This window comes from Muscardinus avellanarius, assembly GCF_963383645.1.
Source record: "Muscardinus avellanarius genome assembly, chromosome: 7".
Taxonomy (NCBI): Eukaryota; Metazoa; Chordata; class Mammalia; order Rodentia; family Gliridae; genus Muscardinus; species Muscardinus avellanarius.
In genome coordinates this window covers 114268232-114293335 of record NC_137793.1, presented here as the reverse complement: position 1 = coordinate 114293335, position 25104 = coordinate 114268232, and the positions used below count along the sequence as shown (strand labels likewise).

The following is a 25104-nucleotide window of genomic DNA, read 5'->3' as shown; positions in this document are numbered from 1 at the left end:
CCAAGCTATATCCTCAGCCCTATTTTTTTATTCTTTATTTTGAAACAGGGTCTCACTAAGTTGTGGAGGGCCTTGCTAAGTAGCTGAGACTGTCTGTGACCACGATCCTCCTGTCTCTGCCTCCCAAGTCCTGGGATTATAAGCGTGCGCTACCACACCCAGCTCCCATATATCCAGTCTTAAAGGAGTTTCTAAAATACAAGAGCTGTCAAGAATCCAGCCACTGTTCTTCTGTGCTGCCCCAAAGAACCTATAACCTGGGCCATCTAAGTAGAAAGAAAAAATTGGCAGGGGGGTTCACAGCTATTGATTATTGACTATGATAAGGCACTTTTCCTTTATTTTCTTTCTTAATCCCCCCAAATGCCATTTGTGCTACATTTGAATTGGCCTGATGAGTAAGGGTTGGGTTACTGGAAGCAGGCAGTGTGGTGGTGTGGTACCTTCTCCCTTCCTCCTCCCCCTCTCTTCATCTTTTGTATGCTACTGGGGACTGAACCCAGAGGTGTTCTACCTCTGAGCCACACACCTTTGGCCCTATCTTTTGTTTTAATTTTGAAATAGGATCTAACTAAGCTTCTGCAAGCTCTCCTTGAGCCTATGATCCTCTATCCTCCCAAGAACTGGGATTACAAGCATGCACCACAATGCCTGGCTTATATATTCCTTCCGAGGGCATTTGGCAAGGCACCTTGACTACCAGCTGAGGTCCTGTTTAGAACATGAGCACAGCGTGATATCACACCTGCACCTGCACGTGCAGGGTCACTTGTTCACATGCTCCACAGTTCCAGTGCCACAGGTAGGGACAGCATGGTAGCTGGATGAAGCAGTCAGACCTTACTGATTACCTGGATAAACCAGAAGTGGTGCCAGAGCGGGAGGAACTCGGGATAACTCCTCAATCTTCTGCTGAAGGACAGGAGGGGCATTGAGAAAGGATGATAAGTTGTTTGGGACATGGGACGTTTCTTTAGTAAATGTGCATATCCAGCAAGAGATATTTACCTGCTTATTCTCAGAGATTCCTGTATGCTACGCACCATGCTAAAGAGACTGTACGTGTTCTCATTTGGTCTTTGCAGACACACGTGGTGGGCACCATCATTGATCTTGTTGGAAAGATGGTCACACCTAAAGAGGTAACTTGTCCAGAGCAAACGGGTCACTCTGCTTTAGGTTTAGATTTGGGACTCATTGACAAACTAGTGGTAGTTTACCCATAAAAATGTCTGACAGTTGGGCATGGTGGTGCACACTTGTAATCCAGCATTTGGGAGGCTGAGACAGGAGGATTGTGGTTCAAGGCCAGCCTCAGCACTTAGTGAGGCCCTCCGCAACTCAGTGCGACCCTGTTTCAAAATAAAGACTAAAAAATAGGGCTAGCGGTATAGCTCGGAGGTAGAATGTCCCTGGGTTCCATCTCTAGTACCACACACACGAAAAGATAGTGTCTGAGATCTGCTGGGCATGGTGGTGCATAGCCGTAATCTCAGTACTTGGGAGACTGAGACAGGAGAATCACAGCTTGGAGGACAGCCTCAGCAACTTAGCAAGACTCGTAGGCAACCTAGAGACCCTTTTTCAAAACTAAAATAAAAAAGGTTTTGGAGGTATAGCTGGGAATAGAATGCCCCTGAGTTCAGTCTCTCTCTCTCTCTCTCTCTCTCTCTCTCTCTCTCTCTCTCTCTCTCTCTCTCTCTCTCTCTCTCTCTCTCACACACACACACACAAAAAAAAAAAAATGGATGAGATTGTCTAAAAACAACCTATATACCACTAAGGACAGCAAGGATGCAAGGCAGAACTCTGGAGAAGATCAATATTTCAGAGGGAAAGAAATATTCTATAAAGACCAAAAGGAAGTGGTCCAAGAAACAGATAAAAGGCCAGGAGGAGAAATCTGGAGAAGAGTGTGCGGGGCACCGTCGTTTCTGGCAGAGGAGTTAGCAGCACAAGGCTGGAGGGGAGCATTACCGCACTGCCGTGGTGCAGGCTGCGGGGGCCTCCAGCTAAAGCTGTCCCGGTGGTACATGCAAAGCCATGGCCAGGGGTTTCAGGAGCAGATGGGCCCCGTGAAACTAGACTCCGTCCCACCCAAAGATGATAGGCCTCCCATGACCAGCTCAGTGCTTGAAAATGTGTTTTTAGTCCTATTTCTTTTTATTACTGAGAAAATTTCAAGGTGCTGGATGGGGTTGGGGCTAAGTGGAAAGCATCTGCCCATGCACAGGCTTCTTAAACGCCACTTAAGATGATAAGAACCGGAGCAGGAAGGGCAAAGGAGAGGCCTGGCACCGTCTCCCTCTCAAAAGCATTAAGCTGTGGGCAGCCTGCAGAGTCCATGCTTCATTTCGCTCTCTCCTGCTTCATCGTTAGTGGATGTGTGCTAGATTGTCAGCCATGAGCAAGAACCCCCCCACACACACACTCCGCAGCGTGTTTGCGTGGGGGGTGGGGGGTCAGGAAGCCTGTGGCCTGTCACATGTGATGGTCCTGTCAGCCTACTAGCATGTCAGGGAGTACAACTCCGGCTCCTAGTTCAGAGAGGAAGCTACAGAGGGTGGGGGACATTCTGCTAGCCAGATGAGACAGAGTTCTGCCAGCTTCCAGTGCCAGGGAAACCGTGGACGGTAATCAGTACCAAACCTGAAGAGGACCACCCACGGACACATGGCTGCGAACCAAAGCTTCTTCCTACCTTGGTCTGGTCTTTTGGAAGCTCTCCTTTGTGCCCACTGACTCGGGGAGGAATCCCAGAGCAAGTTATTCTAAAGGGGAGAGGGCCAAAGAATGGGAGGGAAGCCACTCGGATGCTGAGGGTCTGGGAGGCAGGATTCTGGTTAGTTACGTCATCCAGGGTTTCCAGCTTTAGTAACACTGACTGATGGCTGGGAGTCAAAACCAAACCCCAGGTAAAGCCTACACGTGTTCAAATATTTTTTGTTTTGTTTGGGGTTTTTTTTTTTGTTTTGTTTTGTTTGTTTTTTGGTGGTACTGGAGTTCCTGGAAACCCTTCTACCTCCGGGCTACACTCCCAGACACCTATTTTTTATATTTTTATTGGGAAACAGGGTCTCTTAAGCCAGCATGGCTGGCTTAGAATCTATGCAATCCTCCTGTCTCCGCCTCCCAAGCGCAGGGATTACAAACCTGCGCCACCACGCCCGGCAAATATTCTGGATTAGAAATGCTTTCTCTGCAACTCTTCCTAAAAGGAAGTCACACAGGGAAAGTAAAATGGTGGCTAAGGAATTACAGGGGCAGCGGCAGGCCATTTTCCTCTGGGGCCATCTAAGTGCCAGAGCCAGGCCTGCTGCCTGCCTGGGGGGCCAGCTGTGTGCTCAGCTATAGCTTCTCCTGGTCTCCTACCCTGACATGGGGTTATGGGATTCTAGACCCTCCTCGTGACTCAGAACTCTGGCCCACCAGTTTCTCCTTTACCCTCACCCTCTAGCGAGCTCCTAGAACCCCAGACTCAAAGAAGAGGCTCCAGCGGTGACCTCTGGCACCAAGGGAAGAATCTCCCCACCTTCCAGGCCTGCAGCTGGTGCTCTGGGTAGAGGACCCCTGCTGGCTCCAAGGGTTCTGGGATCGACTTTAAGTCGTTTCCCAGGCTCATGCACACTCCCTGTCCTGTCTTGAATTTCTCTGCAGGGTTGTCTTTATAGTTTTAAGTCATAAACCAGAATATCAACAAATTACAAATGTGTAGAAACATAATCATCGTGTAGATCCAATCCCTTTCCAATTGTTAATCAGAAAAAAAGGAAAAGAAAATAATTTGAGTTAAAAAAAAAACACATATGGTGTGGGGGGATGGATTTTCAGGGTGCCCCTTGCCTCCTGGAGAATTTGCTCAGTAGGCCCCATCCCAACGCAGCCCACCCAGCCCAGCTGTGAGACTCCCTGTTGCTGTCACACCCAAGGATCCCAGAGCGTGGTTCCTGCAGCTGAGACCCTGGGCAGTCCCCAGAGGAGCAGCTTTCCCTGAGTGGCAAGGGATCCTGAAAACCGTGTGGGTGGGGAGGGGTTCTGCCTCGCCCTCCCTGGTGGTGTCATAGGTCTAAACCCTGGCTGCTTCCTGTCTGAGAACTCTAGGACTCTGTCCCTGAGGTCCAGCTCAGAGGGCTCTGCAGACAGTCTTTAAAGGCCACCTCCTTTCCCAGAGGGAGCCTCTGGCCTCTGGCTCCTAGAGCCCAACAGGCAGGAGGCTGCCAGGCTGGAGAAACCCCACCAAACTCTCATACTTGAACATCAGTCTCAGAGACATTGGGGGGAAATGCTACACAGAGAAATGTGCATATTATATATAAATGTATTTGTTTAACCAATATTTAACAAATATGTTCCGATGTTTGTGTTGACACCATTAGCATCCTAGTGGGCATTGATGCCATGGGGTAATAGTAACAGTGGTTGACTTCCCAGGACAGCGCCAGATGTCAATGGAGACCGCAGGCCCTGCTTCTAGGTGTCTGTCCAGGACCCGCTTCGCTTCAGGTGACCAGGCTGATGCACACAGGGACGGTTACCTTCCCTCAAGGGGAATGTGCCCCCAGCTGGAGAGGAGAAAGTCCCTTCTCAGAAGCCAGAAGCCAGACCCTTACCCACGCCTTAGTCTCAAAGGGCAGTTCGGTTGGCTTTGGGGACCCAGAGAGACACAACTGTGTCAAGGAGCAGGGGCGCTGTGGGGAGGAGAGACGCCTTGTCGGGGTTCTGGGAGGTTTCAGGAAGGGAGAACCGGCCCCTGGGCAGGTGTGGGGCTGAGGCTCCCCAACCCGCGGGGCTGCCCCCCCCCCAGCTCCAGGGCTCGATGGAAGGATGGTTGGATGGGATGGCCTGATAGCTGGACGGTAGGATGGTCGCTGCTGCTGGAGAGAGCGGCCCAGCTCCGGGTGGGTCTTGGGGTGAGAGCGTCGGGGGAGGGCGAGGGTGGAGAGAGGAGGGGGCGCGCGCAGACTAACGATGGAAAAGTCTCCTCGTCCCGGCTCCTTAATTAAATGCATGGAGAGAGCGGCGGCACATCTGGTTTCAATCTGCAGCCCTTTGATGCCGGCAAATGTTCTTTTCCCAGATCTGGGCTGGAAGTTCTGGGCTAGCTACAGCCTCTGGAGCCCAGAAACCGTTTAGCACAGCACACTGGGACTCCGCTTTCTCATCCATCGAGCCCCTCGGCTATAACAGGGGAATATAAAAAAATTATATAGAGAGAGAAAGAGAGAGCAAGCAATCGAGGGAGCGAAGGAATATGTGCGTGCGTGCGTGTGCGCGTGTTTAAAGAACACAGCGCCCTAAATAAGCGCGTAATACGTTACTTACGTCCTATACTAACTCGTTTCTAATGAGACCATTAGCGCGGTCGCCAGATTCCAACAGGTCATGAAAAGACTGCTGGGCACCTCGGGTCCGGCAAGCCGAGGCCCCGCGGCCGGCGGCCGCTCCCCCGAGTGCCCCGGGCTGCTCGGATGCTGCTCGGCTTCGGGCCGAGGACCCCGGCTTAGCGGCCCAGTCCGAGGCAGCCGCCTGGGCCACCCCAAAGGGCCGCGCAATCGGCAGGGTTGCGGTCGCGGGGGAGATTGCAGGAGACCCCTGCAATGCTTTCCTCGGGTTTAATAAGCCTGGACATTTTCTCCTGCCTCCGGCCGGAGCTCCTCGGGCCGAGAAAGCGTCCCGGGACGGGCTGCCTTTCCCGGGAGCTCCCCGAGCCGCAGAAGCGTGCGGGGCTCGCCTGGCCTTAGCGCTGGGTACTTAGCACGGTACTTAACGCGCCGGCCCCGCAGAGCCAGCGCAGGCCCGCGCCCCTGCGACTCCTCTGCCCGAGCTGCACAAAACCCTGCGAAACTTTGTGATGCTTGCGGATTTTTTTCCAGCCACCCACCCCCGCCCCGCAGCTGTTATCAAAACTGCAAATGAGATTTTTTTTCCTACAGGATTTTAAATCGGGAGGAGTTAATGCCGAAGCAAAATAATCAGCCCGTTTGAAGTGACTGCGGGTTTCGGTTTGTCTTCTCTGGCCGCGGTACCCTTGCAGGGGAATGATAATTAGACTTTTACTTTAAAAACCGAGGGGCTCGCGCCCGGCCCCCGCCCCTCCTCCCGCGCCCGCCCTCCCTCCCCCGCGCTCGCTCTGAAGTTGGCCAAGGGGGTTTTCTTAATCAGACTGTTTTTCTGGTCCGAGGAAAAGGAGGAAGAAGGAGGCTGTGATGGAGGAGCGGGGTCTGTAAAACGTCAGCGCGGCACAAAGGCTTTGCCACGTAATTACAGCTCCTATTAATATTAAGTGAGATCTGCCCCCCCAGGGGTCTCCAATCTTCTTGTATTCCCTACAAAGCCCTCTTCTGCTCGCCAGTTTGTGCCTTTTGAAGTGCCAGCGAGCCTCTCGATCCAGCTGAGAAGGGAAAGGAGCTGAGAAAGAAGAGGGAGAACGAGGGAGGGAGACAGAGACGGAGGGAGAGAGAGGGAGGGAGGGGGACGGACGCCGCCGCTCCGGACTCTGACGCCCGAGTTTGTATTTTTATTTTTTCTTGACTTCTTACGAAAAGTGCAGTGAGAATCCTGCTCTCTGATACATCTGCAAGATATCACCCTCTCCTCCTGAAGCTTTAGTCGCCCCAGCGAACCCGCGGGAGGGCACAGAGGGGGACACGGTTCCTTGAAGATGTTTTAAAGCTGGAACAAGCTTCCTTCTGTTGGTGCCTGAACTCTTGCCGGGGAATAACTTTTTTAACTTTTTTTTTAACCCACTTTGATTCTTCTCTCTCACCCAGCCTTCCCTCTTTCTCTCCTATTTGCTTAACTCCCCCGCCCTGCGGGCCTCCCCGTCTCTCCCCCTTATTAGTATTTTTGGTGTGCGCGTGTGGACGTTTTCTGAGAGTTGGAACGGACTTTTCTTCCCCCCCTCCTGAGTTAAACAGAGAGCAACTTTGAAAATTTGCTTTTTTTTTTTTTTTTGGTGTGGATTATCTCTTTGGACCGCGCGGGACTTGGCTTCAGGAGAGCCCGGGCTGCGGACGCTGCGGTGCGGACGCCCTGCTCTGCCGAGGGTCCCCGCCCTCTCTGCCACTTCTTTCTTTCCCTTCGGCCTTCCTCCTCCTCCTCCTCCTCCTCCTCCTCCTCCTCCTCCTCCTCCTCCTCCTCGCCCCCCTCTTTCTTCCCACTCGGCTCCTCTCCCCCCTCGCCCAGAGCGCAGTCGATCGAGCGGGAAGAGGGGGGCGGGTGGGCCTGGAGGGGGAGACCATGACCTCCAGCTACGGGCACGTCCTGGAGCGGCAGCCGGCGCTGGGCGGCCGCTTGGACAGCCCGGGCAACCTCGACACCCTGCAGGCGAAAAAGAACTTCTCGGTCAGTCACCTGCTGGACCTGGAGGAGGCCGGGGACATGGTGGCGGCGCAGGCGGACGAGAGCGTGGGCGAGGCGGGCCGGGGCCTGCTGGAGTCGCCGGGACTCACCAGCGGCAGCGACACCCCGCAGCAGGACAGTGAGTGAGGGGCGCGGGAGGGGGCGGAGGGCGCGGCCGGCGGAGGGAGAGGGTCTCTGCCGGGTCCCTCCTCCGACCCAGGCGCCCAGGCTCCATCCCGGCCAGTGCGGCTGGAGGCCCGGCAGGCGGGGCGGGCGGCTGGACCGAGGCCGGGAAGCCAGATGCGTGGGAAAGCAGAGGTTTAGAGCTGCGCGGCCGCGGGAAGGGCTCTCCCGGAGCGTCCGGAGTGCTGGGGACCTCCGCGCTCCGGCCGACCAGGGCCTGGGCGCGCCGGGCCGGGCAGAGGGGCCCCGCCGACCCCTGCATCTGCAAATGGGTTTGAGGCAGGGTTAGAAGTCCAGCTGATCCGAACAAACTCAGGGGAAGAAGTGAAGGGAACGTGCTTCAGGGATGAAGCCCCAGACTCTACTCCAGTGTGGTCCCTAGCAAGAAAGTTTAACCTAGGGAGGCCGGCGGCACACCGGAGGAGCTCTGCCTGTTGACCGCCAGAAAGGTGCACTCCCAGAGCCAGGGCCCGCTGATTCTCCTCCTGCCACTGCTGATGGATCCCTACCCCCAGCTGGCCACTGGCTCCTCACCGTCGCATCCTCTTATTCCCCTGGCTCTGCAAGTCGCCAGAGCCTGAACTCGCTGGAAGTTGTGACAGGGTCCCTTTCCTCACCAGCACTTGCCATCTGCCAAGTCTGGAAACTTGGCACCTATGGGTGCCCACCAGGGCTCTGTGTTTTTGAGCAAACCATCTTGTCTCCGACTTTAGAAATACAGACGCACAGCCAACTGGACTCCCAGACAGCAGAGACAGGGCCTGAGCACTGCAGGGTGAGCCTGGGGAGAGAACCTCTCCAGTGGGGCCAGCGCTCTCCTTCCCCTGCCCCTCCAGTGCAGGCCTCCTTCCCCTGGGTGATTTTAGCCATCAGCCACCAGGCCGACCCCGACAAGGGTCCCAGGGGTGGCTAAGGAGACCTGGCCTGGGCTTTCACTAGAGAAAGGCAGCTCAATTTGATGCCACCCTGAGAGGTGATCCTGCCACGCTCCGCAGAGGCCAGAGCGTTTCCATAGACACTTTCAGCTCTAACTAAGGCGCTGTGAAATACTATGACCATTTTACACATGGAAATGCAAATTGTCCAAAAGCTAGGAAGACACTATTCTAGGAATCCTCTATTTAGGAATACGCTATCGAGTGAACTCAGCTTTGCTAACTCTGTCATTCTGGTTTTTCACTCTGGCTAATTATTAATAGCAATGTTTTATTTTTCACTATTTGGAGACCTGAAGGCTAAGGTTTCGCCCGCTCTAGAAGAAAATGGGGTTGTGCGGAAGAAACTAAGGCATAGACTAGGGTGGGGAATAGAAACCAGGTCTGTTGTTTTGCCCCAAGAGAAGGCAGGGAGACACGAAAAACAAATCAGACCAAGCCTGCAGCCTCTGGGAGCCCAGGACAACTAAGGCAGGTCAAAGAGGATGCCAAAGGCTCTGGTTATTTGGCTTTTTCCAAGGGAATTGGGGTTTCTCATGGCCTGGTAGTGGGTTTGGAGAACAGGGAGATGGAGAAAGCGGCAGACCTCCATGCTTCCTGGGGCCAAGAAACCACCCGGGACTAGGAAACAATGCCTGAGAGTCCCGGCCTGGCGCCACCAAGGCCACACAGGCGCGGGGCATCTGTTGGGGCCTGCAGAAGACAAACTCAGGGCTGTGGGCAGGGCTGGGGAACCTGTCCAGGAGATACTAGAACCCCTCTTCTGCTTACAAGGAATAGAAAGGCCTTGTGGGTGGATGACCCCCAAAGAAAGCCAAGGCACCAGAGGTCAACCAGGGAGAGGATGCGCTGTGAAGATGGGCGGTCAACAGCTTTGAGAATGCAGGACAGGGGCTAAGAAACTGGGATATGCTGGGCACCCTTGCTTCCCAGAGAGATGCCCGGGGCTTTTAAGGAAGAGCTTGCTGCTTTAGAAGTGTGTGTCCCCAGCCTCCTGGCTCTCTCTGGGAAGAGAGTGGAGGATTAGGAGGCCGTGGGACCTTCATCCTCAGTCTTCCTTCTTCCCACCAGGGATGGCTGGAGAGGTCCTTGACAGCTACTTGGAATGGAGCTGAGTGAGGGTCTTACTGGAGACAGTGAGGCTCAGAGGGTGAAGCTGGGAAGAGGGCAGTCTCCAGGCAGAGAGCAGGGGAGCACTGGGAGGGGAGTCCTGGCTGCAAGGGACCCAGGGTGTCACACTAGAAGCTGCCAGGGACTAAACCGGCACCCCAGAAGTCAGCTGAGAGGACACTGCCCAGCGGGAAAAGTTTATCTTTTTCAGAGAGATGAAGCGAAGGAAAGATACCTTAGACTTTCCCAGCTAGGTAGAAACAGTCCTTTTCCTTTCTAACGTTTCTGTTTGGAGGAAATCAGCAAAACAGGTTCTACTTACACGTTTGATATCAGAGTCTTAATTTTGCAGAAATCCCAATTACAACCCGTTCCCAGTCTAGCCAAGAGCGACTGAGTATTGTCCTGAACAAGGCTCCTTTGAGGGCCTTCCCACCCTCCGTCAGCAATTCAGCCTCTCCCAATGATATCCACTCCGTTTTCCTTTCTGTGGAAGGATTACTTTCTGTCTTTCCAGATTCTCCCAGCGTTCTTTGTTTTGGGGTTCTTTAGGCTGCTAATAATCCAATGACTGATGTGGGCACTTGGGATGTTAAGTGGGGGTGATGGTAGAAATGGGGGTGACAGGGAAGAGGGAGGGGGGGACAGTCTATGAAAGTAGGCAGAGGACCGACCGACTCCTAGGAAGACAGCACAGCGCGCACTCATTTCTTAATCTCAACTTCTGCAGACTTAGAAAAGCGTCTGCCGTCCATGTCCCCAAGTCTAAAGCGTCTGCCGTCCGTGTCCCCAACCTCTAAATTAGTGAAACCAGATTGTCCTCGTAAGACCTTTTGTTGGAAACACATGTAGTCATAAAAAGGTAGACGGAAAGTCAATTAGACACGCGCGCACACGCACACACAAGCCCGTGCTAAGTGTGCAGCTGGGCCGCGGCGCGGCTGGGGGTGAGCCGCGGGGAAACGGAGGGAGCTCGCCAAGGGAGCGGTGTGAGCGGGCGGGAAAGGGAAGACCGCAGGCTCCATCGGACAGCCATCAGACAGCTGCACTCCTGCAGAGAACCCCTCTTTCCCAGAGAAACGCCTAGGGGACCAGGAACATTTCTTTTTCTAGGCCTTATTGACTTTGCATCAAAATAATGCCAGGCATCCCTCCTGTCAAGCCTTTGCCATCTTTTCTTTGCCAGAGGTGTCCCCGGAGGTGGCTCTACCCTGGGACCCCCAGGGGCTAGCATTCTGAATTTGAATCCTGGCCTCAATTCAATCTCAATTCAAAAGGGGAGCCAATTACACACCTCATCTTAGGGGTAGCCTGGAAGTTTTCTCTGCTGGGGGGTGAGGAGTGAAGCCCCTGATCCCTGGAGGTCACCAAGTCCCTAAAGCGAAGGTGAAGACCTGGCGGTGGTGAATTCTGTGTATTTTGCATGTAGGGTCTGGGGGCTGGGTGGCCTTTTCTTCAGTTTTTGGAGAAATGGTCAGTCCAGCAACTCCTGCCCGCTCTGGAGCAACGGACCAGGGACCTGGAGTTTGCAGCACCGGGGAAGCGGCCGGGCCCAGGCTGCGAATACTCCAGGGGCTGCCGATCTCCAACCTCAACAGACCAGGAGACCCTCCCCAAGGTTCAAGAGCTCCTCTTGCTTGCACCCTGGGAACCCTGCAGTCCGGCAGTCCAGCATTTAGGCTCCGCAGCCTCAGTACCAGGAGCCCAGCGCTCTGGTCCAAGTGCCAGGCGGGCAGTGCGGGGTCAGGCGGGTCCCGCAGTTCCTGTGTCTTCCCAGGGGCATTATTTTAGATTTTCCAGTTCCAGTGAATAAATCATCTCTGAACTAACAAGATGTCACCCCCGCAGGCCCTCTGTGAAAAGAGTGTGTCCAGAAGCAGAGGTGCCTTTTTACTTCACCGACAGGATCCGCTGGGATCCCGGGCTTGAACTCTGCTCCCCACCAGCAGCTACCTCAGGGACCCCTTGGCATTAGACAGCTGTACATTTTCAACTCGGAGGATCCTTAGAACAATTCGATGTTTCATCTTAGACGAGATGTTTCTTTTACAACCTTAATTGTGTACCTGGCACGGAAGCTGACTGTTCACCCCGGGAGAACTCTCTTTGGCTGAAGCTTGAGCTTACCCGGTTGTTGCAAAAGCCTCTGCGTGCCCAGTGCGGTGCTCACTGCCCGACCCTTGCATCTCCAGCTGGCGCCCACTTTCTACCATTCTTGGAATTTGCAAAAAATGTTAACCCTTTAGGAGAGATTAGAGGCAGCAGAAGCCATGTAAGGCACAACTTTTGAAATCGGAAGAGTATTTGCAGAGAAGGAGATAAGGCTTGTGCGTGCTTACTTTTCTTTTGCAGGTGGCACAAGAGTATTTTTTGTTTTTTGTTTTTTGTTTTTGTTTTTGAAGGGGAGGAAGAGTCCCCTCCCACGAAGAAAAATAAGAGGCAGGAGGCTCAGGACCCTTCGTCCAACTATTTGTACATTCAATCGACAGGACTTTCAGAGTCTTCCACAGAGCTAGAGACCAAGATATTTACCGAAAAATATTTGGACAAGAGACCAACTCCTGCGGCCGTTTTGTATCCAAACATTTCCAGAGCTACCTCAGAGAGCACGGAGGGGCAGCAGACCGGCTCTCGCTGCCCACTTGGTTTTACTGGGCGCAACCCTCGAGTGACTCCCACTGTTTGGGTTTCTTTATCTCCCCGTTCAAAGATAACGAGGAAGCATATCAACAGCGTCCTTGAAAAGCAACTGCCTTGGTGTGCAGGCTGAGGACACTCAATTATAAAAGGCAACACTCCCAAACAGTAATAAAAAAGCAACACACCACCACTACTTGCTTTTCTCTTCTTAAACTGGAAAGTGCAGAGACAGAGGGGGCAGTCCTCTGGTGGCTCAGAGACCCGCAGGCTCACTTTTCCCTGGAGCAGAGCAGAAGTTCTTGGAATAGCACTAGAATCTCAGCATTAAATGTCTAATTTAGTATTGCAGCCGCAAGGAAACAGTCATACCGTCAATTACGGGCTATTGATTTAGGGTTACAACTTTAAAAATGACTATGTCACTGACCCTGGAATCACCTTAAAAATTTTTCTGAGAAGCTGAATGCGGGGTCCCTTGGTGCTTTAGCACAGGGGTGGGGGCGCACAGGCGCAGTGGAGGTTGGTTAAGGAAACTGGATGAAAGGACACATCAGAACATGCGCAAGTGAGTTTGCAGAAGACCCCGGGACAATCAGAACTTAAGGAGCCCGCAGTCCCCACGGCGCTCAAATGCAGGGGTGAGGAGGGTCCCCCTGGACGCCCCGACTCAGGGAAGACGCCTAATTTCTAAGAACACGGGGACTTCTTTCTAGGGTTATTGACTCCTCTTTGCCAAGATTCCAAGGAGGAAAACAGAATATGAATGTTAATTTGAACTATCAAGACGCAGATTATAAAAAGGGCAAAAACAGGTCCTGTTCCTATTCTGGTGGCTTTTGAGGAGCTGTTGGCAACTTTTATAAACAAGAGAGGAGAGATGACACTGAAACCCACTTGCAGGAATGGAGTGCTCTGGTAAAGTGTAGCCACATTGGAGGGTGTGTGTGTGTGTGTGTGTGTGTGTGTGAGAGAGAGAGAGAGAGAGAGAGAGAGAGAGAGAGAGAGAGAGAGAGAGAGAGAGAGGAGACAGACAGACGGACTTAGGTAGAGGAGGAATTAATTCAACAATGAACTGAATTTTGCGATTGAATTGTACAAATCCCTCATTGAATTAATTTTGCAAGCAGAGGCCTCAGAACCCTTGGTTTCAAAGTTTCCATCTCTGCCCAAGCAGGATGCAAACTCTCACCTCATGTCCGCCTTTTCCCTGCAAATTGAAGGACGCCTGCGCCACAGGGTCTTTGGGGTGGGGGGGCTTGCCAGCCTAGACAGACACAGGGGTGCTTCTCCCCTTTGCCAGCAGGTAGGGGGCGCAATCCCCAAGAGCAAGCCTGGGACAAACCCTGAATTAAAAAACAAACAAACAAACAAACAACCCTGGACTCCTGCGGGGCGGGGGGGGGGGTGTGAGAGGCTGGAAATCACCTTTGCATAAAGAACAAAAACCATGGGAGTGTCAGGGCCTGAAGACACAGCAGGGACCATGTGATGCCTGTTACACAGGATGGGAGCACAGACACAGCTGGTAGATTGCACTGTCCCCTCTGCTCCTGTGAGCGAGGGGCAGGGGTCCAGGTGAGCAGGAGGCAAGAGGCCAGTGGGACCAGAAGACCAGCACTAGAGGGGTGGGCACTAGAATTGGTACCTTGGGTTTTCTGGTGAGGAAAGGGTTTGACCCCCTGGAAAGGTGGGATTTTTGTGCCCATGAATTTAAAGTGTTTAAGAAAAGAAGGGCAGATCTGAGAGGACTGGCAGCCATTACTTAGATGCTGCCAACGGGCCTCAGAAGAAGAACAAATCTTGTGTGAACATGGAATCCGAGCACCCCAAACCACTTTCAATCCCCAGATCTGACTCCAGCAATCTCCCCTGCAGGGCCAGAGTTTCAAAATACTTACAGGACAGACAAGGAACAATTCTTAACCCCCTTTATACGTTTTAGAACTTTTAGAATGTGTTTCTTTTTCCTGAAATCAGTGGTCCACAAGGCGAGGTGCCCTGGGAGCCCCGAACGGACTGAAGGAAGATGTTGCTTTCTTAGCGTCTATGGTGGTTAATCTAGAACCTTCCAAGAGAGTTTTGCCTGGGTGTTCATAGGAAACAGAGACTGTAAAGGAAACTGTTTCCCCACAAACATTTGGAGCCTAGGAATACTGGGCTCATTCACTGTAACATCTGTCCTCAGTCATGGGATTATGTTGTAAGGAGCCTCATAGGGCTGGAAGGTGGCATATATATAAATGAGCATAAAAATCGACGGGTGTGCTCCTGGTACTTTAAAGATATATTTAAAACAGCCAAATCTTTCCAAGAGGACTCTGATACGCAACTTCAAGCTCAAGGGGCCCGGCTCAGTCAAGGCTTGAGCCAGGGTGTGCGCAGTTCAGTCGGCCTGACTGTGGGCAGCGTAGGGCTGGCCGGGACTCCAGGCACATGCAGAGGACCACGTTTTCCTCCAGCCGTTGTGCAATTTTCACAGGATTTGGTGTGAGTCTGTGGAGGGGAAGCCTGGGGAGATTGGAGTGGGCTTGGTGGGTGGTGAGGGAGCCTGCCTTCCGCCTCCCGGCCTGTCTAAGGTCCTTTTCCTTCTTTGTACACGCTCTGCCCTGAATGTCTGGTGAAGATCTGCGCGCCGCAGAGAAAACTGGGACTTAAGAGGCCACAGAGGCCTCCTAAATACCGTTTTCTAGAATTCTCAGGAAGGGAGAGATCTGTCAAGCTCAATTACATTGACACACCAGATAGCTACGTGTATTGTTCCTCTCTGCTAGTTCATTTTATAACAACTTAGTTGGAGACTTCTTGGGAATTGTGGTTTGGGAGATCGGCTATCATTCCGTTCCTCTTTCCGGCAACTCATAAATAGACAGGATTTAAATTTCGAGTGGAATGGAGTAGGTATTGGACCTAAACATGTAGACCTTGGCCCGGTCCTATATCACCACTAATCCAGATTGGGAAGTAACTCTGAATAATCATGTGCATTTTGACGTTCCATTTTCTGCCACTTTCTTCCCTGAATACTGGCCTGTTGATAGGAGGCACTTCACTCTGGGACTGGGACGGTCATCAACATGTTGGCTGAGCGTGTCAATGCTTATCAGTAGCAGAACGAGCTTCTGCTGGGTCGCCCAGGGCCTTTCTTGCCTTTATGATCCAGCCCAAGTACTAGGCGTTTAGCAGCTTCTGCCAGGGCTGTCCACCCCGTGCTCTTTGCCGACGCACTAGGTAAGAGCCACCTATTCCATAGCGGCCTGCCTATATACCGTGACTCCCACTGCAGTCTTAAGACCCACCTCTCTAGAGGTGTAGATTCACACACACAGCCCCCATTTGACATTTCCATTTGAATGTCACAGAAGTGCTCCACCTCAAGAAGAGACAGAGAATAATGAGCTATCTATCTCCAGTCTGATTGTCTGAGTGTTTTTCTCTTTTCCCACATCTGATGTGAAACTCAGACATCTCAGACCCATCCTTGACTCTCCTTCCTTTTCACCTCCATTCAGTTCATCTCCAGTTCTTGGTAAGTTTTCCCCCTCCTCCTCCTCCCCTCCCCCTCCTCCTCCTCCCCTCCTCCCCTCCCCCTCCTCCTCCTCCCCTCCCCCCCTCCCCCTCCTCCCCCTCCTCCTCCTCCTCCCCCCCTCCTCCCTCTTCTTCTCTTGTGGTACTGGGGGTTGAATCCAGAGGCATTCTCCTTCCCAGCCACATCCCTGGCCCTATTTTATTTTTCATTTTGTAAAAGGGCCTCACTAAGTTGCAGGGGGCCTCACTAAGTTGCTGAGGCTGGCCACCAGCCTGGGATCCTCCTGCCTCAGCCTCCCAAGCACTAGGGTTACAGGCATGCGCCACCAGGCCCGGCCAACCCTTCTAAAGTCACTTGGGCCCATCTCCTGTAGTGTATCTTGCCTGCATGGCGGTACCACCTCCTCCCCCATCTGTTCTCCCCCGTGAACGCTCACCCTCCCTGTGCAGGTGATGGACAGAGAGGGTAACACAGATCCTCGGAGCTTATTTATTGGATGAGAAGTTAGTTTCTTCAACACACACATTGTTTAAAAAAAAATCACAGCTCTCCCCTTCTTTAGAACACACGATTGCTTTTCATTCTTTTCTACATTAAGTCTGAATTTTATCCTACTTCTTTTTTTAACCACTCCATCTCATCTCTTATCTCCACCCCATTGCAGCATCCTGCCCATCTGCTCACAGGAGGGCAGGGGCACTGCTTCCCTAGGGCTCCCAAGAGCTGGGAGCTGGCCTCTGTGGCCAGGTGCAGCATCCCTTCTGCATCTCTGATTTCTCATCTGAATGGTCCTAGCTCCACGCCTCGCCCCTGGCTGCAGACTTACTCTCTTTATCTACAAGGACCTCCTGCTGCCACCTCTTCTCCTGAGACCCCTGACTGCCTCGGTGGTCCAGATCCCACAACCCCTTTCCTCCTCACTTATTCTAGAAACAATCAGTGCCTGGCTCTGCATTTTTTAAAAATTTTTATTATGCATGTAGTCATACATCTTAATGGAGTACAACATGGTAGAGGCACACCTGCACACACTACTCATTTAGCCCTCCCCCTCCCTCCTTCTCATGTTTGGCTTAGTGATTGCTTGATTGATTTTGAATGTTTTATGATTGTTAACTTGCCTTGAGAATTTTCTTAAGACTCGAGACTTTTAGGGTGGTGGTGGATAAATTCCACAGTGTATAACACAGCTACCGAAAGCAAATAAATCAAGAGGTATTTTTGATAGAGTCTGGTTCTACTCTCTCTCTCTGCTTTCTAGCTGCAATTATTTTTTTAATTATAAAGTTCTATCAGAGCATGATAAGTGGTCATTTTAGAAAAATGTATTACTTTACATTAAATAAATCAATGGGAGCTGGGTGTGGTAACACACACTTGTAATCCCAGCACCTGGGAAGCTGAGACAGGAGGATCACAGGTTCATAGCCAGCCTCAGCTACTTAGTGAGGCTCTCAGCAACTTAGTGAAACCCTATTTCAAAATAAAAAATAAAAAAAATAAATAGGGCTGGGGGTGAAGCTCAGAGGTAGAATGCCCCTGGGTTCAATCCCCAATACTACATAATACATACATACATACATACATACATACATACATACGGAAGTGACCTATATTTCACCACCTCCAGGGAAGGTGTGGTTAAAAGTTTAGAATGAAAATACTTTCTTTTAATTTCATGCATAATTTTGAATTATAATGTATTAGCATTCTTCATTACTGATTTTTCTTTAATCAGAAGAGGAATTTTTAATCCAATTTTCAAAGATCATGTTTCTCCTAAGTTCAGGAGATACATAAACATTGAACTCACTTGTTCTCATCAGAAAAATCATCCAAACAAACAAAAGCTTGCCCGGAGGATGCTGGGAGCCGGGGCGCAGTCCTGGAGCCTGCTCAGGTCCAGCCCTAAGCCTGCCCAGATGAGTCGGGGCGCAGTCCTGGAGCCTGCTCAGGTCCAGCCCTGAGTCCTGCAGAGGGCACGCTGCCGCTCTTTTCTGCTGGTCCTAGCTGGGAGCCTTCCCTAGACCTGAGCACAGGTCTCCTTTTGAACTGAGGGAAAAAAGCCGGAATGATACCTAAAGGATATGCCTGGACCACAGGTGGAGAGCTACGACTCACAACATGAGTTTTTACATAGTTTGGTTTTAGAAAGAAAGAAAGAAAGAAAGAAAGAAAGAAAGAAAGAAAGAAAGAAAGAAAGAAAGAAAGAAAGAAAGAAAGAAAGAAGAAAGAAAGAAAGAGAGGAAGGAGCGAGCGCCACAGAGTAAGCACCAAGCAGGGAGAACCTATCACTGAAGAAAAACGTCTGTTACTATTTGTCCCTAGATCTTGAACTCTCTTTTTATTAAATGTCTTAAAACTCATATGTACTTTTGCCAAGAAATAAACAAAACGGAGGAGAACAGCACTTATTTTTCTGTACTTCTGTACTTTGTAGGATGATGGTCAGAGGGGAGCAAGCTCTCAGAACATGGCAGCAGCAGGATTTGACAGAGGGAGAAGCACTTCCCCCAAAATTAAAATGGATACGTTTTTTTCCAGATGTCAACCTTTGTCTACAGTCATAATTGTGGGGAAGACATAAATTATCATTATGAATTCTATTAAAAATTATTCCCAGACAAGTGGCATTAAAACATTTGCTGGATAAATATACACATTTTATTTATGAAGAGTACTAACAAGTGATATGAAATTAGGCTGAATTAAATGTGAAAATTATGTATTAGATGTATTTCATAAATCTTAATAATTAATCTCTCTCCTTATGAGAAAGGGAGAACAGGGAGTAATCACACTTAAAAACTCTACTTGCTCGATAAGAGTTTCTGCAGTTTCTCACTTTGCCCTTCCTTCCTTCCTTCCTTCCTTCCTTCCTTCCTTCCTTCCTTCCTTCCTTGTACTAGGAATTGAACTCAGGGGTACGCCATCTTTAAGCTACACCCCTATTCCTTTTTATTTTTTAATTTTTTTTGTGTGTGTGTGGTACTGGGGGTGGAACCCAGAGACTTTCTACCTCCAGGCTACACTCCCAGACATATTTTATATTTTATTTGGAAACAGGGTCTCACTAAGTTGCTGAGAGCCTCACTAACTAAGTAGCTGAGGCTGGCTTCGAACCTGTGCGATCCTCCTGTCTCGGCCTCCCAAGCACGGGGATTACAATCGTGCGCCACCACACCCGGCTTATTTTTTAATTTTTGAAACAGGGTCTCACCAAGTTGCTGAGGATCTAAGTTGCCAAGGCTGGCCTTGAAGCCATAATCCTCCTGTCTCAGCCTCTCAAGTACTGGGATTACAGGCATGCGCCTGGCTCCACTTTGACTCTTTCTAAGGGGGTAAAGAAAGATCAGCACCGGAGCTCTCGGAGCCCGTAACCAGATGTGCTGCTCAGCAGCATAATCCTTGAGATCGGGGGAGACCACAGGAGGAATCCTCAACACATTTAAGAAATAAAATGCAATTTAGTTCATTAATCATGGAACTGAAATCTGCAGTTTGGCTAGACATATTTCAAAGACGGAATCCCTCCTGACAAGAGAAACAGAAAATAATATCACCGCACATTTGACTGCAACCGTCTGTTCTCTTAAGTTCCCTCAGGGAAGAAGAGATTTTTCCGAGTGTGGTCATTTTTATTCAGAATATATGGGCTGCTATTTACATTTTTCTCTCTTTGTTTCCCCTTTTCCCGGACATTCTTCTTCGTTGAGGCGGTGAGAATGTCTGTTTCCTGCACTATGTGAGGCTGTTTGGTTTGAAGATTCAGAGTTTCCTTGGATGGATGTGAAATTTCAAGGGAACTGAGGCTGTGTGGCTTGGGTCTTGAAGTTCAACCATTTTAACTACGTAATAGACTCAAACTGCTGCTTTACCCCCTCGTTTCCCAGAAGCTGACGGAATCATTCCTTTTATTTTATAGATAAGAAAAGTGTGGCTTGGAAAATTATAGAGGGCCATTGTAGGTGACCTGGACCTTGCTCTATTGACCCCATCTTCATTATTTTTGAATTGTACCCCACTCCACCACCTTTGATGTCAACCAAATTCTTTTTAGATGTGTTATCGTCCCGTATTAGTGAAGTGGAGGAATGCATCACTGTGTTACACAAATGTTTAAAAGGTAATTGCAGCCGGGCATGGTGGCGCACGCTTGTAATCCCCACGTTTGGGAGGCAGAGACAGGAGGATCACGCAGGTTTGAAGCCAGCCGCGCTGGCTTAGGAGACCCTGTTTCCAAATAAAAATATAAAAATATAGGTCTGGGAGTGTAGCCCAGAAGTAGAAGGGTTTCCAGGAACCCCAGTACCACCAAAAAAAAGTAATTGCATTTGTATTCTTCATTGTAAAGTGGGCATATGACACCGTGCCTGTCTTCTTCGTGGCAATGTAATAGTCCAAAAGAAGACTGTATTTGTGAAAATATTTGAAGAAAAAGAGGGCTATATATATGTATGTGTATTCTTGTACCAGAAGGGATGGGATGGAGATTTTTTAAAAGTTATCAAGTAAAGATAAAAATTAAGGGTGCATTTTATTAGAGTCATGCCAAGCCCCCAAAAGTGAGAATTTGGGGGTTGGTGGTGTAGCTCAATGATGGCACATGTGCTTAGTATAAATGAGGACAGCTTTAGTCCTTCCTCCCCCCACAAAAACGTGAGAAATTGTTAATTTAGACTCAGGAACATTAGGAGTTTCCACATGTTTTGCTTTGCTTTTTTATTTTGTATTTTGGTACTGAAGGTTGAACCCAGAGACATTCTACCTCCAAGATGCACCACCAGTTCTAGTTTTTATTTTGAAATGGGGTCTGGCTAAGTTGCTGAGGCTGGCCTTACACTCACAATCTTCCTGTCTCAGCCTCCCAAACACTGGGGTAACAGCCATATACCACCATGCCCAGCTCATATATTTGACTTTGGGGGTTAGAGAATTTGTATTAAATTATGCTTCCCCTCATTTATTTGCCAGTTGATTTCAGACAATTCTGTGGATGTTACCATCCTCTATAAAAGTAGACTATTGATGTTTATTATAGAGTTTCACTGTTTGGAGTAATGAGATAACCAAGTGCCCACTACCCTGGACTCTTCCCTCAAATAGTACTTGCCTTTTTCTTTTCTTTTTCTTTTTCTTTTTTTCTTTATTCTTTTTGGTGGTACCGGGGTTTCTGGAAGCCCTTCTCCCTCTGTGCTACACTCCCAGACCTATTTTATATTTTTTTAAATTTGGAAACAGGGTCTCTTAAGCCAGAGAGGCTGGCTCGCGATCCTCCTGTCTCTGCCTCCCAAGCGCGGGGATTACAAGCGTGCGCCACCACGCCTGGCAATACTTGCCTTCTTACTGTCCACCTCCACATCTCTGACAAGAATCATTTGTTCTAGGCCCGGGCACGTACTCAGGGCGGTTTCTAAAACAACGTTGGAGGCCATTTCTGCAACTGTAATTATAATGCCCATCCTCTAAAAGTCACACTCGCACAGCCTGTCACTTCTTGAGTGACTAATTTGACATCCGTGTTCAATCTGCAGCTGCAAACCGATGCCACGTGATTCTAGTGATGCTCCTCAGGCCCCAGGCAAGCGCTAGGTACAGCCGGGCGTCTGCTGAGAGCTTCCCGTGCTGAGCCTTCCCTTCAGGATGAAATAGCCAGGAAGATGTTTGTTTACTCATTCACTCATTCATTCATTCATTCATTCATTCATTCGTTCCCTTACTTATTTCTTGGTGTCGCAATTAAACCCAGGAGCATCCACCTTTGAGCTGCAATCCCGGTCCTTTTTTTATTTTTTTGGTGGTACTGGGGATGGAACCCAGGGGCATTCTACCTTCCAGCTGAACCCCCAGCCCTATTTTATATTCTTTATTTTGAAACAGGGTCTCACTGAGTTACAAAGGGCATCACTAAGTAGCTGAGGCTGTCCATGAACCAAGACCTCCTGTCTCAGCCTCCCGCATGAGTGCTGGGATTGCAAGCGTGCACCACCACGCCCGACTCTCCCCATTTGATTTTTTACTGTGAGGCAGGTTCTCACTCAGTTGCTGAGGGGCTTGCTCACTTCCTGAGACTATCCTTGAACCTGTGATCTTCCTGCGTCAGTCTCTCAAGCACGGGGGCTGCAGGCCCTCACCCCTGCTTCTGACTTGTGCAGATGGCGCCCCTCTTCCTATTTACACTTGCTTCAGCATCACCGTGGTCTCCTCTAGCTTTTGAGCTTTATGGGCACTGTGTGATGCTTGCTGGGACACCAAGCCTCAGGACGCCATGCCTAGCGTCTCGTGGCAGTGCAATCCCAGGACTCAAGCACGTGACAGCCTCTCTGTGACCAACACAGCACTAACTTACTACCCCACTGAAGTGTGCAGTTTACTTAATTTTTTTTTGTACAGGAATAATAGTCACATGTTAACTGCAATTATACACCTTTTGTCCCCTAACCAGTCAAATAAGATAAACATTCTGTCCCCAGTTTGATATGTGACCTGTTTTCACACACACCGCTGTGAAATCTGATCAGCCTGGAAGACACATTGCATTTCTATACCGTGAAGTGTCCAGACTCTGTTTTTTTTTCTTTTTTCTTTTTCTTTTCTTAACCAAGCAACTAACAATTAAATCTTCCTGGCATTCTCGAGCAATCCGTCAGCGGGGCCAACAGCTGTGTTACGTGGAGCAAGGCAGTCACCGTTTGCCGGGAGGCTGGGGCGGGCGTCTAGGGCAGCGGCTCACCATGACCCTTCTGAGGTCACGAGCGAGATGGCTGCCCCCGGGCCTGCTCGGTGGGTTAGCAAAGGCCAGGAGCACCGCGGCTCTGTTGAGAATAGCAGTTCTGATGTGTGCACAAGTGCGCATGCTTGCTGAACGCTGCCTGGGCTTTCCCACATCTGTGGAGTCTCCCCGGGGATGTGGAGAAGCCTGGGTTACTGTTCTCTTTTGGAGAGAATGGAGTCCTTTCTCATCTAAGAAAATTTTCCTTCAGCCCTTGTTCTCTTCAGTTCTTTCCTTCATGTCTCTCCCATATGCGGCTCATTTCTAATGGTTTGGTGAAAAGAGATGGAGAGGAACCCTAACCCTGACTCTGCACATTTCCAATGTGATGTCTGCCTCTCTTGTTTCTGAATGAAACATCTTAAATTCAGATTCTAGGGCCTTCATATCCAGAGACTCAGAATTTCTAAAACACGTGCATTTTAAACATTCCTGATGATTTGGGGGGGGGGTCTGGGATTGGAACCCAGGGGCATTTGACCTTTGAGCTACACCCCTTGCCCTATTTTTTATTCTTTATTTTGAAACCGGATCTCACTGAGTTGCAGAGAGCCTAAGTAGCTGAGGCTGTCAGCGAACTGCGATCCTCTGGTCTCAGCCTCCCGAATGCTGGGATGACAAGCGTGCCCCACCAGCCTGGCATCCTGATGATTTTTATAACACCACAAAGTTGGAAGATACTGCTCTAGACCATTTCCCCCCATAAAGTATTTTCTTATGACACTGGCTGAGTCTTGTATGTTCTTTGTTGTGGTGTCCTTCCTATCATAGGTGACTTACAAATTGTCATCGAATACGTGATATATGAGCAAACAAGTAAGAAACAGCACACGTGTAGCACTTAAAGAAGACAGTATTTTGCATAAAAGCAAGCAAAATAGTTTGAGGAAACTACTGAGGAATATAAAAATCTTAACAATGATTTTAGGTGATCACTATCTCAGCACTTATTCTAGAAGAAAATGTATGTATTTAAAGAGCAGCGGCTTAGCTGGGCATAGTGGCAGATGACTGACATCTCATCATCTTGGGAGGCTGAGAAAGGAGGAGTGCAGATGTGAGGCCAGTCTCAGTAACTAGCAAAACTCTACTTCAAAATTAAAAATAAGATAGGGCTAGGGTTGTAGTTCCAGAGGTAGAATGCCCCTGAATCCAATCCCTAGTGCCCCAGAGCGGTGCTCTGTCACGCGGACACTGACATTTCCAATTTAGATTTTTAAATACTTTTGTTGATGTACTGTCATCGCTCATCATGATAGGCACAGACACGCACACAGCGCTTGGGGAGCCCCCCCGGCTCCCCCTTCCTTGTTAGTGGTATTGAGATTGGCATTGGCAATTTACATATGTGCAATTTAGTTTTAAGTATAAGTAAGCTTTCAGATGTTTAAAGTATGCCTCATTTAGGAAGGTGGATTACCATCGTCATCGTCTCCTCCTCCTCCTCTTCCTCCTCCTCCTCCTCTTCCTCCTCCTCCTCCTCCTTCTTTTTACTTTCAGATGGTGGGTGGAGCCTATTTTCTGTAATAGTTTGAAATCTGGTTACTCATCTTCCATGTGGTCTGATAAAGTCACATTTGAATTTACCCCTTTTCAGATGCTGACGTTTGATAAGCCTATGAGCTAAATTTCTAAAAGCAAATGTTTGTTGGTGCATTGTAGTGATTCATCGTAACAAAGTTCAGAGTGATGGGGATGAACAGGCCTTAACTTTCCCAAATGTGCCTTGCTTCGTGACAGCTGAATGTACTGCACTGATTGGGATATACTAAGGTTCTGCCTCAAATGCCCCTTTGCAAGGATACTTCAGGGCTCTTGTCCCAAAGGTATTTTCTATTGACCATCAGGCCTCGTTTTTCTAGTCAAATGTGTAGAATCAGATTGCTGTCAAAAGAATCTCTCTGTTGGCCTGCATCCATTGCTAAACCATCAGATTAATTAGAAGAAACCCCATTTAGCAGAGCAGGCTGGTGTGATTTAATACCAGAAGAAGAGAACAAAGAAGATGGCCCTGGTAGAGACAAGGAGATCCAGAGCCAGAGGGGAAGGGCTCCCCAGAGCCGGTCTGCAGCAGAGGCCACTCCTGGGCTGGGGCCTCTGAGCCCATCTGGTGATATGAACTTTGCGCTGGTGGTTTATGATGTCACTGGAACACCCTTGGTGGAATTGTAGTTCCATAATTCACAGTTTGCTCTTGTTTATTTTACATTTAATCACTTGTGGAGCTCGCTGGCTGCACACCCAGGGCCCTGTGTGGCCCCTGCAAATCTCCTGGCTGCATAAGTGAACACAGCACATGTCATTCACCGAGTGCCACACCCAACGCAGATCTTGGTTGCGACTGTCCTGAGAGCCATCCTGGCTGACTCACCTGCTCCGCGGGGGGTGTTTTGGGGGGAGCAGTTACCAAAGACAGCGCTTGGCTTACATGCAGTTTTCCGAGCAGCATGCATCATGCTTCCAAGGAAAGCCGGCTCTCCAAGTGAGAGTGCCTCCACACGTAGCCACAAGGGCTGTTCTACCCTGGTTACGAAAATGGTATCAGTGAGACAGCAGCGGTTCTGAGTCAATGAGGAGACTCTGGATTTTCTTCCATC

At 49.9% G+C, this 25104-nt stretch overlaps 1 protein-coding gene across 2 annotated transcripts in view; it reads left to right on the top strand.

Moving 5' to 3' along the window:
- Positions 1-7239: 7239 nt before the first annotated feature.
- The window catches only part of PRRX1 (paired related homeobox 1), a gene marked incomplete at both ends in the record, with an annotated part of 74342 nt that continues 56477 nt past the window's right edge, over positions 7240-25104 (top strand). For both annotated transcript variants that reach the window (XM_080698611.1, XM_080698612.1), the window contains one exon: positions 7240-7480. In XM_080698611.1, coding sequence (XP_080554737.1) covers positions 7240-7480 — 241 coding nt within the window. The remainder of the gene's footprint in view (positions 7481-25104) is intronic.